Source organism: Trichosporon asahii (genome assembly GCF_000293215.1).
Source record: "Trichosporon asahii var. asahii CBS 2479 unplaced genomic scaffold scaffold00071, whole genome shotgun sequence".
NCBI classification, from domain to species: domain Eukaryota; kingdom Fungi; phylum Basidiomycota; class Tremellomycetes; order Trichosporonales; family Trichosporonaceae; genus Trichosporon; species Trichosporon asahii.
In genome coordinates this window covers 853,466-868,639 of record NW_014040854.1, presented here as the reverse complement: position 1 = coordinate 868,639, position 15,174 = coordinate 853,466, and the positions used below count along the sequence as shown (strand labels likewise).

The 15,174-nt window shown below is 61.1% G+C and overlaps 5 protein-coding genes across 5 annotated transcripts; 3 read left to right on the top strand and 2 right to left on the bottom strand.

Moving 5' to 3' along the window:
• Nucleotides 1–764: 764 nt before the first annotated feature.
• On the top strand, nt 765–2,176 carry A1Q1_05162 (glycogen synthase kinase 3; the record flags this gene model as incomplete). The annotated part of the gene is made up of 5 exons (XM_014321969.1): nt 765–798; nt 850–981; nt 1,075–1,154; nt 1,207–1,898; nt 1,936–2,176. 5 exons carry the CDS (start codon nt 765–767, stop codon nt 2,174–2,176), a joined length of 1,179 nt encoding a protein of 392 aa, XP_014177444.1.
• A 1,573-nt stretch (nt 2,177–3,749) lies between these two features.
• Nucleotides 3,750–6,693, top strand: A1Q1_05161 (kinesin; the record flags this gene model as incomplete). The annotated part of the gene is made up of 6 exons (XM_014321968.1): nt 3,750–3,999; nt 4,047–4,196; nt 4,252–4,374; nt 4,418–4,647; nt 4,715–6,139; nt 6,181–6,693. The coding sequence occupies 6 exons, from the start codon at nt 3,750–3,752 to the stop codon at nt 6,691–6,693; spliced, it is 2,691 nt and encodes an 896-aa protein (XP_014177443.1).
• Nucleotides 6,694–6,870: 177 nt separating this feature from the next.
• A1Q1_05160 (uncharacterized protein) lies at nt 6,871–8,225 on the bottom strand (the record flags this gene model as incomplete). The annotated part of the gene is made up of 5 exons (XM_014321967.1): nt 6,871–7,286; nt 7,337–7,660; nt 7,719–7,742; nt 7,788–7,970; nt 8,015–8,225. The coding sequence occupies 5 exons, from the start codon at nt 8,223–8,225 to the stop codon at nt 6,871–6,873; spliced, it is 1,158 nt and encodes a 385-aa protein (XP_014177442.1).
• A 354-nt stretch (nt 8,226–8,579) lies between these two features.
• On the top strand, nt 8,580–11,196 carry A1Q1_05159 (uncharacterized protein; the record flags this gene model as incomplete). Its single annotated transcript, XM_014321966.1, has 2 exons — nt 8,580–9,272; nt 9,322–11,196. 2 exons carry the CDS (start codon nt 8,580–8,582, stop codon nt 11,194–11,196), a joined length of 2,568 nt encoding a protein of 855 aa, XP_014177441.1.
• Nucleotides 11,197–12,725: 1,529 nt separating this feature from the next.
• Nucleotides 12,726–14,051, bottom strand: A1Q1_05158 (uncharacterized protein; the record flags this gene model as incomplete). The annotated part of the gene is made up of 6 exons (XM_014321965.1): nt 12,726–13,202; nt 13,329–13,393; nt 13,490–13,586; nt 13,792–13,834; nt 13,893–13,956; nt 14,006–14,051. 6 exons carry the CDS (start codon nt 14,049–14,051, stop codon nt 12,726–12,728), a joined length of 792 nt encoding a protein of 263 aa, XP_014177440.1.
• Between the last annotated feature and the right edge of the window lie 1,123 nt (nt 14,052–15,174).

Genomic DNA, 15,174 nt, shown 5'->3' with positions numbered 1-15,174 from the left:
TGACGCTGGATGTGTAGTTATAAGCGTGAAGCAAGCAGCGTGCGCAAGCAACCAGAGAGAGGACAGGATCGTTCCGTCGCGTTGGTCCCGATTCCTTTAGGCCCCAGCCATGTTGCCGCCGACCACATGCTGCCCTGCTCGTCATCCACCCGCTGCGCAACAGCGTGCTAGTCACCGAACAGCTTGGGCTTCCGCATGCATCTGGCCAAGCCAGGCGACACGCCGTGCACCGCGCATCCCCGCGAAGCTCGAGCTGGTCGCGAGGGCACCGCCCTCGCGCGCATCTGATCCTGATCGCAAGCGTGTTTGGTCTGGTCACCTGCGCGGAGCACATCTGCCTCGGCGTGCCGCGCGTGCCACTGCTCACAGCTTGCGTTGCCCCCACCTCACTACCTCCGTCGTCCACTCCCACCACCGCGTGTACATTGTGCTGACATTGCCCTGTTTCACACTCTCGCCCCGACGCCGGCCCACTTCATTCATCTCCATCTTGCACCTACGGACAACAACGCGTTTGCCTGTGTGATTCACATCCCCATTCCTTTGGTCCTGCTGTGCTTGGAAACGCGGCCGCGCTGTGCTTGGAACGATTGGAATCGCGCCGTCTCGCTCGCCCGTCGTCTCATTCCGCTCACCTCTCGTCCGCCCCATCTTGCGGTCTACACTCCGTGACTTTCAATCCTCAACATCCACCCTTCCCGCACACCTGGGCCATCGCATCGCTCGACTTTGGCACGACCAAACAGCCTTAACACGTTATCAGAATGAGCAACCTCGTCAATGGGGTTAGGGTGACGGGTAAGCTCGCCCAGGAATGTCAAGGAACATGGTCAGCTGACATCCGTCCAGACGACCCCAACAGGGTTGTGACCGTCACTGCGCATGAGGGAAAGACTGGCCAGGAGATGGCCATCACCTACACCAACTACAAGGTCGTTGGAAACGGATCCTTTGGTGTCGTGTTTGCCGCCAAGATGTTACGTGAGTGGTGGGCGAGCGGCGACCGAGCAGCCCCATGGGCCGCCGCTTGACGCAGACGCGTATGACGCATGCCGCAGCGTGCTGACCGAGAAGCGACCAAGACGGCCGACGGAACTGAGGTGCCGGAGCAGGAGATTGCGATCAAGAAGGTCTTGCAGGACAAGCGCTTCAAGGTGAGCTTGACCGTCAGGATGAAGCTGACCGGACCAGAACCGTGAGCTCCAGATTATGCGCCTGGTCAGCCACCCCAACGTTGTCGACCTCAAGGCGTTCTTCTACTCGAACGGCGACAAGAAGGACGAGGTCTACCTCAACCTTGTCCTCGAGTACGTCCCGGAGACCGTGTACCGCAGCCTCCGCTACTACACCAAGCTCAAGCAGATTGTGCCCATGCTCCAGGTCAAGCTGTACATGTACCAGCTCCTGAGGTCGCTCGCGTACATCCACTCGGTCGGCATCTGTCACCGTGACATCAAGCCCCAGAACCTGCTCCTGAACCCCAACACGGGTGTCCTCAAGCTCTGCGACTTTGGCTCGGCCAAGATTCTCGTCGCCGGAGAGCCTAACGTCTCGTACATCTGCTCGAGGTACTACCGTGCGCCGGAGCTCATTTTCGGAGCGACCAACTACGCGACCAACATTGACATTTGGTCGACTGGATGCGTCATGGCGGAGCTCATGCTGGGCCAGCCTCTCTTCCCCGGAGAGTCGGGTATCGACCAGCTCGTGGAGATTATCAAGGTTCTCGGAACCCCGACCCGTGAACAGATCAAGACGATGAACCCCAACTACATGGAGCACAAGTTCCCCCAGATCAAGCCCCACCCCTTCACCAAAGTCTTCCGCCCTCGCACGTCTGCCGACGCCATCGACCTCATCTCCCACCTCCTCGACTACACCCCCAGCGCCCGTCTCACGTGAGTTGCTCCTCTGCAACGCCTAACTGACATTCAGTGCTCCCCAAGCTCTCGTCCACCCCTTCTTCGACGAGCTCAGAGTGGAGGGCGCGCGCCTCCCCAACGGAAAGGACATGCCGGCGCTGTTCAACTTTACGCGTGAGGAGCTGTCGACCCGGCCCGATCTCATCAAGAAGCTCGTGCCCAAGCACGCCGAGGCGGAGCTGCGTTCGCGGGGGATCGACGTCGACGACTTCCAGCCGATCCCCTTGGAGCAGCTGCGCATTAGCTTGGACTAGTGAACTTTCGCGTCTCTCTTCGCGTCCACTCAACTCTAGCTAATCTCGATACCCTCGTCTCGCGCTCCCAGCATTGATCGGCCCCCGACTGTCATGTCCCTCTCTCTCTTCCCCTCACGCTCTCCACTCTCGCTCTGCTCTCCCTCTCGACCCCGCTCTCTCGCGCTACCTGCCTCCCCGCCTGCGTCTCTTGTTGCACCAGAACGCGAGCGGCGACGTTATTAGAATAAGTAATAAACGACAATCTTAATTCCCTGGTCCAAAGGGAGGCGAATGGCCGAGCGAGCGTAGTCACGGGCTCGAGGATGGGTGTTGGCGGTTGTGAGCCGTTGTCTCGTGCGACGGACAAGGTGGAATTCTCCTTCCCCCCGAACCGCTATCCTCTTTATTTTCTTTTTTCTCTTTTACTTTAACTTCTGGAGAGAGTTGGGATTCCCCCTGTACGAATTGGATGAAATGCATTGATTACAGTGACGGGGCGCGACAGTGCTCGCCGGACATGGGTTATGCAGGACACTGGAAAGTGATGACGATGACCCGCGATGGGAGAACATGCCGCGGCACTCGCCACGCGAGATTGCTCCCGACGTCACTGGCTCGGGTCACTTGGCTTAGAGGAACCCGCGCGACCCGCGTCGCAGTCAGCGTGTGGTGGGGTCCCTGAGATGCCAGACACCAGACACCATACAGGGCCCAGTAGAGTGCGCCAGGGTGGCCCTGGACCTGACCGCTGACCTGACGGGGTTCGTCCTACGCGCGCTGTCAGTCCACAACCAACCTCGCGCGCACGTCAACATCAATCGGAACCTTACTGCACCTTCTTTCCATACTTTCCGGCGATCCGTCGACTTCGAGCCGGCACTGTCAATCTTCACTCACCTTACGCTCTTCATCTTCGTCCCCTCTAATCCCTTTCACATCCCTTTCGCCCTTCGACCGTTACGCTTATCTTGACTCTCTGCGGACTGCTTGAGGCAACCGATCGCCCATCCGCCGCCTTTCGCTGTGCAGCAACACTCTCGCCGCAGTCCTCAACAGCAGCAGTTCAAGCAGGCTGGGCCCGAGCGGCACATCTCTTCTTTCTCGCGCCAGTACCCAGCCCATAGACATAGCCCAACATGTCGGGGAATAACATCAAGGTGAGCTGTCTGCGAGAGATGAAGAGCTGACAACCAGGTCGTTTGTCGGTACGTGTTTCCGTGTCGCCAGCCAGGGAGTGGCGGGAGCGGTTGGGACGGCTGTTTGTGATACCGTCCGAGGTCACCATTGCCAGTCCCGCAGTATCTTGTCGAGCACCGCGGAGGGGGGTAGATGGACGAGGCTGCGCAAGCTTCGGCCAGTCCGGAAGATGCAACCGGCGTCATCCGTGCGCGTGCGCCGCTCGCCCTATGTTCAGCTCGCCGGCGGCCAGTTGCAGCCTCCCCATCGCGCTCGTCTTGCTCGGCGTCTGACCAGCTGCCCCGCCGTACGCCACTGGCACTGCGGTTGGTTACTGCCCGCCCTTCCGCCGACTGCAACGGCAGTCGGGTGACCGCCAGAGTTCGCTGACACCAGGTTTCGACCGATGAATCGGATGGAGACCGAGGCCAAGTCGGACAAGTGCATCAACATCTCGGACGACCACCTGACGGCGTTCATGAAGAATGCCTCCAGTCTCGCAGGCCCCGAGAAGGACGGCTTCTCCTTTGACCGCGTGTTCGACACGGACACGAAGCAGGAGGACATTTTCGATTTCGGCGTCAAGACGATCGTCGAGGACGTCATGACCGGATTCAACGGCACGCTGTTCTGTTACGGCCAGACGGGATCTGGAAAGACGTACAGTGAGTTGACGACAGGGTACGTAGCTGACACGCAGCGATGATGGGAGACATTGAGAACCCGGAACTGAAGGGTCTGATTCCCCGAATCACGGAGCAGATCTTCGAGTCCATCCTCAACGCCGACAGCACGTTCGAGTACACCGTCAAGGTGTCGTACATGGAGATCTACATGGAGCGCATCAAGGATCTGCTTGCTCGTAAGTTTTGCGAACCCTCTGGAACTGACGACAGCGCAAAACGACAACCTCTCAGTGCACGAGGACAAGACGCGCGGCGTCTACGTCAAGAATCTGTCCGAGTACTATGTGTCCAGTGAGGAGGAGGTGTACAAGGTCATGAAGGCTGGTGGCTCGAGCCGTGCGGTGTCCTCGACGAGTGAGTAGAAGCTTAAAAACGGGGGTCTTTTAGCTGACCGCAGACATGAACGCCGAGTCGTCTCGATCTCACTCCATCTTCGTCATCGGTATCCACCAGCGGAATACCGAGACCGGCAGCCAAAAGTCGGGCAACCTGTACCTCGTCGATTTGGCTGGTTCCGAGAAAGTCGGCAAGACCGGCGCCTCGGGACAGACACTTGAGGAGGCCAAGAAGATCAACAAGTCGCTGTCTGCGCTTGGTATGGTCATCAACGCACTCACCGACGGCAAGGTAAGCTCCTTGCCTTGAACCACCAGCTGACTCCCAGTCCACGCACATTCCCTACCGTGACTCGAAGCTCACGCGTATCCTGCAAGAGTCGCTCGGAGGAAACTCGCGCACGACGCTGATCATCAACTGTTCGCCGGCGTCGTACAACGAGCCCGAGACGCTGTCCACGCTCCGCTTCGGTATGCGTGCCAAGTCGATCAAGAACAAGGCCCGAGTCAACGTCGAGCTGTCGCCCGCCGAGCTCAAGGCCATGCTCAAGAAGACGACGGCCGAGCTCGCCGCTGTGCGCGAGTACGCCGCCGCGCTCGAGGAGGAGAACAAGATTTGGCGCTCTGGCGGCAAGGTCGACGAGTCCAAGTGGACACCGTCGCTGCAGTCATTATCCACGAGCCGGACCAAGTCGACTGCCTCGCCTGCCCCCACTGGCTTCTCGGACAGCCGACCAGACACGCCGGTCACGATGGACAAGGACGAGAAGGAGGAGTTCCTGCGACGCGAGAACGAGCTCAGCGACCAGCTGGCGGAGAAGGAGCGCGCTCTCCTCGCGCAGGAGAAGCTCATGGCCGACCTCAAGGACGAAATTGCGTACCTCAAGGAGCAGGAGGATTCGTGGAAGAAGGAGAACAAGGGCATGTCGCACGAGCTGTCCGAGCTTCGGATTGCATCTGCGCGCTTCGAGTCCGAGTCCAAGGACGCCTCGATCACACTCGACACGTACAAGGAGAAGGTGGCCGACCTGCAGCGGGACATTGACGAGCATAAGGCACAGATCGAGGAGCTCAAGAACCTGCAGTCGAGCGCCAAGGAGGAGGAGAAGGAGAAGCGCAAGCAGGAGATGCTGAACGAGATGATGGCCAAGATTGACATTGGCGGCGCCAACCTGGACGCGTCGGGCGAGAAGCTGCGGCAGGTGCTGAAGCAGCTGGACGGCGTGCGTGACGCGGACAAGGAGGCGTCGATGAGCGCCGACATTCGTGAGCTCGTCCAGGCGCACCTGGCCGAGAACCAGGAGCTCGTGCGCGACCTGCAGGAGCGCCTGCGGCTGAGCCACGAGGAGGCCGAGCTGCAGACGAAGCGCCGGCAGGAGGTCGAGAAGCACCTGTCAAAGCGCGACGAGGCGTACGAGGCGCTGCTGGAGAAGACGGCGTCGAGCCAGTCCATGGCCGTCGACGACATCAAGTCGCAGATCGAGGCCAAGTTCTCTGCGAAAGAGGAGATGCTCCGCGGCGAGATTGCTGCGCTCACCGAGCGCGCCGAGAGCCGCGCGACTGAGATTCGCAGGCTCCAGAACACGATCGACTCGTACAAGCTCTCGAATGAGGAGCTCGAGCGCGCCCTCTCAACCGCGTCCAACGGTATCCAGGACGGCGAGACGTTTGCCAAGGCGACGCGCGACCTCGAGCGCAGCCGCAAGCAGCACGAGCTGCAGTATGCCGAGTTCGAGATCATCAAGAAGTCGCTCATGAAGGATCTGCAGAACCGCTGCGAGAAGGTGAGTTTCCACACTTTTAACTTCCTGCTAACTGTTCTCAGGTCGTGGAGCTCGAAATGCAGCTCGACGAGGTGCGCGAGCAGTACAAGGTGATCGCGCGCAGCGCGAACAGCCGCGCGCAGCAGCGCAAGCTCGAGTTCCTGGAACACAACCTCGACGCGCTGAACATGGTGCAGAAGCAGCTCGTGGAGCAGAACACGGCGCTGAAGAAGGAGGTCGGCATCGCGGAGCGCAAGCTGATCACGCGCAACGAGCGCATCCAGAACCTCGAGACGCTGCTGAACGACGCGGACGCGAGGCTCGCGCAGAAGAACCAGCGGTACGAGCAGCAGATCCAGGCGATCCGCGAGCGGCTCGCCGAGGTGCAGGCGCAGCAGCAGGCGAGCGCGTACAATGCCCATGCGCGCATTGCCAAGCCGCTGAGGGGCGGTGGTGGTGCTGCTCCCAGCGCGCCGTCGTTCCAGTCCGCAAACCCCATCTCGAGGCTGCAGGACGAGAGCGCGGCTAGTGCCAAGAGGCAGAGCTGGTTCTTTTCCAACTCGCCGGCGCGCTGAGCCGACCGAAGGCCGTGGGCCGGAGGTCGGCAGTCCGAGGTGGCCTCAGCCTCCCCTTGATCTGCCGACGACACCTACGGCCCCGTCGAGGCGTGGGCCTGTCTAGCAGATATACACTGTACATTTTTCCTATAGAGTCACGAGCACGAGCAACGAGCATGAAGTCTATACCATCTCTTATACCTCCCAGGCCAACTGTCCCTCGCGCATGCCCCATCCGCCAATCGCCTCCGAGACGGCGTCGGCCCATAATCGCATAAGCCGTCGCTCTTCGGGCCCGACCCAGACCCTCTTCTCGTTGTAGCCAAGCCACCACCCCGAGGCGCCCCAGTCGTCCCTGCCCCCGGAGCCCATTCCTTCAACTGTGGGTGTAGAGGCAGGGGAGGAGTCGTCGAGAGCGCCCAGGAGAGCGTGCAGGGGTGGAGGAGAGTGACGCTCCATCAGCGCCGACGCGGCGGGTTTGGCGAGAGACTGTGAGTCACGTGCCGCGATTTGGGGGATTGGAAACTGTCCAGAGCGCTGAGGACTGCGCGGAGGGTCGGGTTTGACAGGAGGGAGCGCAGATCGGGGGATGTGGCTGGGATTAGCTCGCTCTGGGGCGGGTGGGTGTGGATTAGAGGGAGAAGGTAAGGAAGGGACTTACCGATCCGCTCCAGTTCTGCGTGTCGGAGTGGTTTTGGATCTTCCCGCTTCAGTGGGTCTGAGAAGATGGACTCGTCGGGTTCTGGTGGCCACTTTAGGTCCGTCAGCTTCTTCAGTGGCTGATCCGTCTTCTCCTCTCCCTCTCCTCTGCTGCCTTCCTTCTCTCCCTCCACTCTCTCCCCTCCCTCCCCTCCCTCCCCTCTGTCGACTCCCTGGTCTCCCTCGTCGCTCGTGACCGCGTCGGCTGTCGGCCGATCATCCGTGGCCTTGCCCGGCTCGACTGCAGGTTTCGACGCCTCGAGACTCGGAGCAGGCGCATCTTTCCCTACACCCGTACAATTCCCGTCTGCCCGTTAGCTAAGAAGAAAGAAAATGGAGCTCACCTTTATGCTGCTTGTAGCACGCGACTGAGCAACTGGGGCGTGTCAGCTGGAACCAGAGAACTAGCTTACTATCGCACAGGACAGGCGGAACAGCGATACTTGGCCACTTGGCCGCAGAAGCATTGCGCGGGTTTGGGCCCCATCCTGTATCCCTTATTACTGTCTCGAATATCCAGGGCCTTGGTTCAGTCTCTTGCCCTTGCACAGAGTGAAGCTGGTTGGTGACAAGGTGCCGATGACAGGAAGACAGTGCTGGATGGAAGACCGCGGTCAACCTCCACTTTCAAAATACTCACCTGCTTGCTTGGTGGAGGCAGTGAGTGACGTCCCACCAGCGTACCAGCCAGCTCTTCGTCCCTTCGTCCAAATAACAGAATTAGCTTCCGCCCCGTTGTCTCGCGCCCTTCTTTCTCTCGTCCAGTGACCAACTGGCCGATCGCACCTGCCCCAGGTCAACGGTTGACAAACAACAAAATCACAAAAACTCAACCCCGACTTCAGCGCCATGAGCTATAACGGCGGCTACGGCGGATACTCTGGTGGATACGGAGGCGGCGGCGGCGGGGGTGGATACGGTGGAGGCGGTGGTGGTGGTTATGGGGGAGGGTATGGCGGAGGCGGTGGCTATGGTGGTGGTGGTTACGGAGGTGGTGGTGGCTACGGTCGCGGACCGAGGAGGAGTGAGTACCGCGAGCCTTTTCTCTCACGGCTCGATATAGCCATCAGCTACTCGATCTCCGACAGAATGCTCCCAGTAATCCTTATTGACCTGCTGCTAACGCAGCAGATGACCGCGGCCGTGGACCCAGGGGCGGCGGCGGCCGCACCCTCCCCGAAACAACTGCCGTGCGCATGCGCAAGATGATCGCCAAGTACGCCGAGGACGAGGACTTTGACGCGCTCGAGGACCCGCCGCGCCTCGCCAAGGTGCTCCGACGGAGCTGGCACGAGGGCGGACAGGGCGCGATGGAGGGCTTCCGGAACGCCGTCACCGAGCAGCCGTACAAGCACCCGCACCTCGTGACGCTGCTTCTGCACCTGGCGTACAGCATCGACGAGGGCGCCAAGCCGCCCACGGACGAGGGCATGGATGCCGCCGAGGGCAACGGCGAGCCGCAGACGGGCGACAAGCGCAAGGCCGCGGGAGACGACGAGGAGTGCGGTCGCGAGGTCATTGAGGACCTGGGGCGGGCGTTCCGGAATGCCGTCGAGGGAAGGCAGTGGCGCGATGCCCGCCTGCTGCTCCAGTTCCTGTCGCTGCTCGTCCCCGCTGGCCTGGTCAGCTCCCAGAGCATCATCGAGGTGTACAAGGGCCTCCTGACCGTCATCAACGAGGTCGGAGGCGGCGGCGACCGTGCCGAGCGCGCGTGCCGGGCCGTCACCGAGGGCCTCATGCGCTCCGCCCACGGTCTGGTGCCGACATACTCGGGCGACGTCGAGGACCTCGTTGGCTCCATCGAGCAGTGGGTCTACGGCCGCAAGGGAAGCCGCGAGCTTATCAACCCCTTCGCCCCGATCCTCGATGCTGGAGAGGAGGCCGAGCCCTACAAGGATGTGAGTGTGTGATCCAGCTTCCGGAACAAGTCACGTAGCTGACATCCAGACGGTCGCCGAATTCCTCGCCGCGCTGCACGCGCTCCGCGCCGACGGGTACGCTCCCCCGTCTGTCCTTCCCCGCCCCAGCGAGAGCGTCACGCTGCCCGAGGGCGCGATCCTGCCGGACGCGTACAACCTGTCGCCTGTCAACATGCCGCCGGACCTGTACGAGGCTTCGGACGACCTCGACAACGGCCAGGTCGGCGAGGGCCAGGCTGGTTGCCTCCGCCTGTTCGCCGAGGACGTCGTGCCTCCGGCCGACACAGTGATGGGATGGACGCTGCGCTCGCTCTTCCTCGACATGATCAACATCTACGAGGTGAACCGCAAGGAGTGCGCACGCCTCTTGCTCGCGCTTCCGCACCACCTGACGCCGGGCACGTTCAAGGCCGAGGGCAACGAGTCGACAATCTCGCTCGAGTCGCTCATTGTCAACTCGATGCTCGCCGGCCTGTTCAGCCTGAACCCCCTGCCGTTCCGCCCAATCTACTACGGCTCCGTCATCACCGAGCTCTGCAAGCTGTCTCCCACGACCGTTGCGCCCCCCGTTGGTCGCGCCGTCCGCAAGCTCTTCACGATGATGGGTGCCGAGGGCCTCGACCTCGAGATTGCCCGCCGCGCCGCCGAGTGGTTCGCGATCCACCTGTCCAACTTTGGCTTCCAGTGGATGTGGAAGGAATGGATTCCCGAGCTTGAGCTCCCGACCGGTCACCCGAAGCGCGCATTCATGCGTCGCGTCGTCGAGCTCGAGGTTCGCCTGGCCTACCACGACCGCATCCATCAGACTCTCCCCGAGCCCATGCTCGAGAAGGGCGCTGGCGTCATTGCCGACGCGCCCCCCGAGCCGGTGTGGGTGTACGAGTCGAGCGAGAACCCGCTGCACGCCGAGGCGACCGAGCTCCTCCGCCTCATGCGCCAAAAGGTTCCCGCAAACGAGGTCAAGAGCTACCTCGACAATCTCCCCGGCGCGCGCACCGAGGGCAGCGAGGTGCTCTCCGCGCCCATCCTGACCATGGCGGTCGAAACGATTCAGCACCTCGGTGCACGCTCGTTCTCGCACTTCCTGAACGCGACCGAGCGCTACCTCGATGTACTGAGGCACATGACGCCGGACGCCGCGTCGCGCCGCGTGCTCCTCGACGCTGTCGCCAGCTTCTGGCGCCAGTCGGCCCAGATGCGTCTCATCACCACGGACAAGTACCTGCAGTACGGCATCCTGGAGCCGATGGACGTCGTCTCGTGGGTGTTTGCCGAGGACCCCTCGTCGTCTTCGGGCACCGACGCCGCCGATGGCTGGACAGACGGCGACAAGTGGGAGCTCCTCCTCATGACGCTGGACAAGGTGCAGGGCCGCGTCAAGGCTGTCTCGCGCCGCCTTGCCGCGGTCGAGAAGGCCGACGAGGTCGCTCGCGCGCGTCGCGCCGCCGAGCGTCTCGAGTCTGGTGAGGGCGTCGGCGACGACGAGGAGGACGAGACGCTCGAGCGCTCCCGCGAGGCGCGCGACGTGCAAGCGTCTCTGGACCTCCAGTCCGAGCGGGCCGACAAGGTGTTTGTCGCCACGACGCAAGCGTTCGTGTCCGAACTCCTGCCGTGGGCCTTCCCAGCCGAAGGAGCCGAGGAGGGCGAGGACGCCGGGTCGGGCTTGAAGGCCGTATTCGCGCTGCAGGACGCGGGCGAGACCGGCGCCTGGAGCACGCGCGCCAAATGGGGATGGTACCGCGAGTTTGCAAGGCGCTACGCCACGGGCATCCGTGACTTGAACGACCGCGTGCAGGCCGATATCCTCGCCAAGATACCCGAGCGGGCTGACTCCGAGGGCCCCGAGGCGCGCGCCGAGAACATGGTCCGCAGGGTGTGGAAGGACGCGGTGCAGCTCGAGTAAAGCTTGAGTAGGCTCGAAGAGTAGTAGCGATACATGTATTTCTTTTGCAATGAGACGGCGTGGTGCGCAGTGCCGCATCTGCAGCTCTGCAGGCAGACGCAACGAGGGGAGGCTTGGAGGAGAGAATGGCTTGATCACCGGTCTCCCACGGGCACGGGTCCTGCAGGAGTCACCCTCCGGACCTCTCACGAGAGGATATCTTCCCCCGCAGCGAAACGGGAAAGGGCGGTACAAAAGGACAAAAGAGAAGCTTCCTGACGGAGAATCGAACTCCGATCTCCCGCGAGCGTCACGAAAATGGGTGACAAGCGAGCATACTAGCCGTTATACGATCAGGAACGCGTTATACGGGGGTCGCGAGACCGTTGGTCTTCATGGCAGCGCGCATGGTTACAAATGTTGCATTGCCCGAATAGGAGCGCGAAACGCGATCCGGAGAGCGGGCCTGCTAGTTCTCTGCGATTGCATTGGCAGTGTGAAGAGCGAACGGTTAGTGAGAGAAGCGAGGAGTTTAGAGTGGAAGCTGATTGAAGAGAGGGGGAAGGACAATAGAGATGGGGATGTGATAGGAGAGGGGAGGGGTCGTGGCATGTCTGGCTCAAGTCTAGCTCATGTCTAGCTCCAGCGATGAGACAGAGAAGGGCGTTTACGTCTGAAGACAGCAGGGCGTAGGCTCGTAGGAGACAGTGGCACAGACTGAGCCCATTGAGCCCCGTAAGCCCCGTAAGCCCCGTGCGCCCCGTGGGTCCGACAGTGCCCCGAATCCTGTCGAGTGCGAGAGGCTTTCGGGTTCGGGGGTCGGACTCCGACACCCGGTCGCTTACCGGCTGTCCTCGCTTCCCTCTTGCAGGCGTGCGAGCAGTGCGAGCAGTGCGAGCAGTGCCAGCGCTGCCAGCGGTGTAGAGATGCTGAGACAACGAGAACATGATATGTGTTCCGGAGCCATCGACGTCCACAGTGACTGACGTCTCCTCCACAACAGTGGTGCATGGGGGACTTGAGAGTTCACAACGCGTCATCTTCACCGGCTGCCGCGCCCTGCTTGGGGGCGCCCTGCGCGATCAATCATGAGTTCATGAGTGGGGCGCTTGAGGACGATGATGGATTCCGCGAGCTATGGTCTGTGCGGCGCTTACGAGAGTGTCCGTGACGCCTGCGTCAGTAGGTGGTCAATGAAAGAAGATCGAAGTCGAGGCTGGTCGTTACCAGCGATGCTCCAAGATGTGAAAGTGACGAGGACTCGAGGACTAAGATCCGTTGTGAGGGCTGTTGTGAGCTGCAACAAGTCGCGACTGAGAGAAGGCGTGCATGCAGTTCCCACCAGGTAGATCGCGCTGAACAGATAGCGCGTTTTGGAGTTCGATTTCACAACTGGTTCCATCTATATGAGACAAACGAAGAGAAAGATGCGTGAGAGGAGAAAAGGCTAAAGGACATATTCTAGGCAGACCGGCAGGTCGCTGGTGATGAGAGAGAATGGGTTATTAATATTACGACGAGATGTTAAACAACGGCAGAGGAGAAGATGCTTAGGCAGAGTCGGCCTTCTCGGAGGCAGCCTTCTTGGCCTCGTCGGCCTTGGCGTCGACCTTCTTGGCGACCTCGGCAGCCTTCTCCTTGACGTCCTCGACGACCTTCTCGGCCTTCTCCTCGGCGCCCTTCTTGGCGGCGATGACGTGCTTGTAGATCTCGTCGACGACGGGCTTGACCTGGTCGACGACGTAGGCACCGAGCTTGTTCGTCTTCTCCTGGACGGTGCCCTCCTTGGCGAGGACGATCGACTTGACGTCGGTCGTGACCTTGGAGAGACCCTCGAGGAGCTGGTGCGGGAGCTCCTTGCCCTGCTCAGTGAGGGTGTGGAGCTGCTCGAGAAGAGCGTGAGAGATCTCGGTCGACTGCTGGACGGCAGCAGTGTAGCGAGCGTTGAGCTCAGAGTTGATGGCGACAGTCTTGTTGATGACGTCCTGGATAATGGGCTGAGCCTGGCCGATGAGGGGGGCAACGCGCTGTGGAATCGGTCAGCAAATAGCTCTCTCTTCCGTGAGCGGGGCGGACGGGAAGGACCGTGAATGAGCACGTCACGACTCGACACCGAGTAGAATGATGTCCGCCCTGCCTCGTGTGTTACTCACAGCGTCGTAGACAGACTTGGCCTGCTTAACGCCAATCAGGTCCTGAGTAGGGGTCTTGAAAGGGTCTGCGGTGTTATCAGCGCCCTGTTCCTCGCGTTCCTCTGCGCTTCTCACGCAGTCGCTGCGATTCTAGCGACTGCTGAGGATAACGCTGTACTCACAAGGGAAGGTAGCCTCGGCGCGGTTGAAGGTGGCGACGGCGAGGTTGTCAGCCGACTCGAGGAGGGGCTTGCTGCGCTCAATAACGGGCGACGCGACCTGGTAGGAGCCTACGAAGTCAGTTACGCTGCACGACCGATGACAAGGCGAAAACGGGAACCGAGCGGACCGGGGACCGAAACCGAAACTGAAAAGCAGGCCGCGACACAACCACACAAGCTCAATAGCCGGTCGCTGTGGTCGCCGGGCGGCGGTCCGTGAGAAACTCGGAACCCAACTCGCACAAGTCGAAACGTCTACTCACGCGAAGCAATGTTGAGGGCGGTCTGGTAGAGGTTGGCAGTGACCTGGTTCGAGTTGATGAGGTGCCTGCGAGTTAGCCATCGTCAGGGTTTCGCAACTCACTGGGCGTAGGCGACCGAGTCGTGGACGACGGGGACGGAGTCGAGCTTCTCGACGATCTTGAAGGCTGTGGTGTCAGCGGCGATCGCGAGCGGCGAACATTGAGGAATACATACCGGGAGCGCCGACGGTGCCGTTGGGCTGCTGCTGAACGGTGGCCATTATGTGCGAGGTTGTGTCGGTGTTTACGAGTAAGTGAGAGAAGGAGAGAGTGTTGTTGTGAAAAAGAGGTTGAGAAAAAGTGTGAAGAGGCGAAGTAAATGTCGAGGATGTGTGGTGGTCGGCGGCGATGTGAAGTGCGTGCCAGTGCCTGTGAGGAAGGAGAGTGCTGTGCGGTGCGGGGTTGCAGGCTAGAGGGCCAGAGGGCAGCGAGGGAGCTTAAGTGTGTGTATCGCGGTCGCGGTCGCGGGGCGTGGCACGAATCACATCAACGTTGTCCGCAGCGAGTCTCGAGCAGCTGCCGTGCCTAAATTTGCCGGGTCGTCGAGAGTGCCGGTTACCTGCAGCAGCTAAGCCAAAGCCTAGCCCAGGCCGGCTGGACCCAAGCCAAGACGTCAATCGCGACGGGCTGCCAGGCGGGCGGGAAGAAGAAGATCAGAGGAGCAGGGAGGAAGAGCAGAGGGTCGCGGCCCGAGCGTGGGAGTGGCGTGGATGCGATCCGATCCCAGATAACATTCTAATCGCCCTGCGATCCTGCGACCAGGCGCTTCCTGCCGCCCAAGGGCATTCCTCAGGGCGCAGACAGGATGGTCCCAGGGCCCAAAACGCTGATGCTGGGCCGGCCTCCTGTCGTCCTTGACCTGGCATACTGGCGTCATTGCCATGACAAGCAATGCATGCGCCTGCCTGGCAGACATTATTTTTCGACGGCGGCGTCCAGACAAACATTCATGTGCTGAGCATGCTGTAACGGAGGCCGTTAGAGCCGACGATGAACTAGTGCAGGGTGAACGAGCCAGTGCCGCAGTGGGTGTGTCTCGCAATCTCGCACTGGTAGAGCCAGATCGTGCAGAGCGCGCAGAACGGTCCGCATCCGCCCGCATGGTCTCTCAATCTTCTGGGACCATAGCCGTAGCCGCATCCGCGCTAGCGGCCATCTTCGGTTCTACATTCCGGCTAGCTTGCTCTGCATTTCAGCACGATACGCCATACGCAGCGCCTGTCGCACCAAGTGTCGCACATCAATGACGCTGGCGATGGCGATCGAGCACTGCTGGCCACCGCCCTCGCGCCCTCGTTCCTCGTCTCGTCATTGAGCTCGAGAGAGTGACGAGCTGGGAGTGCA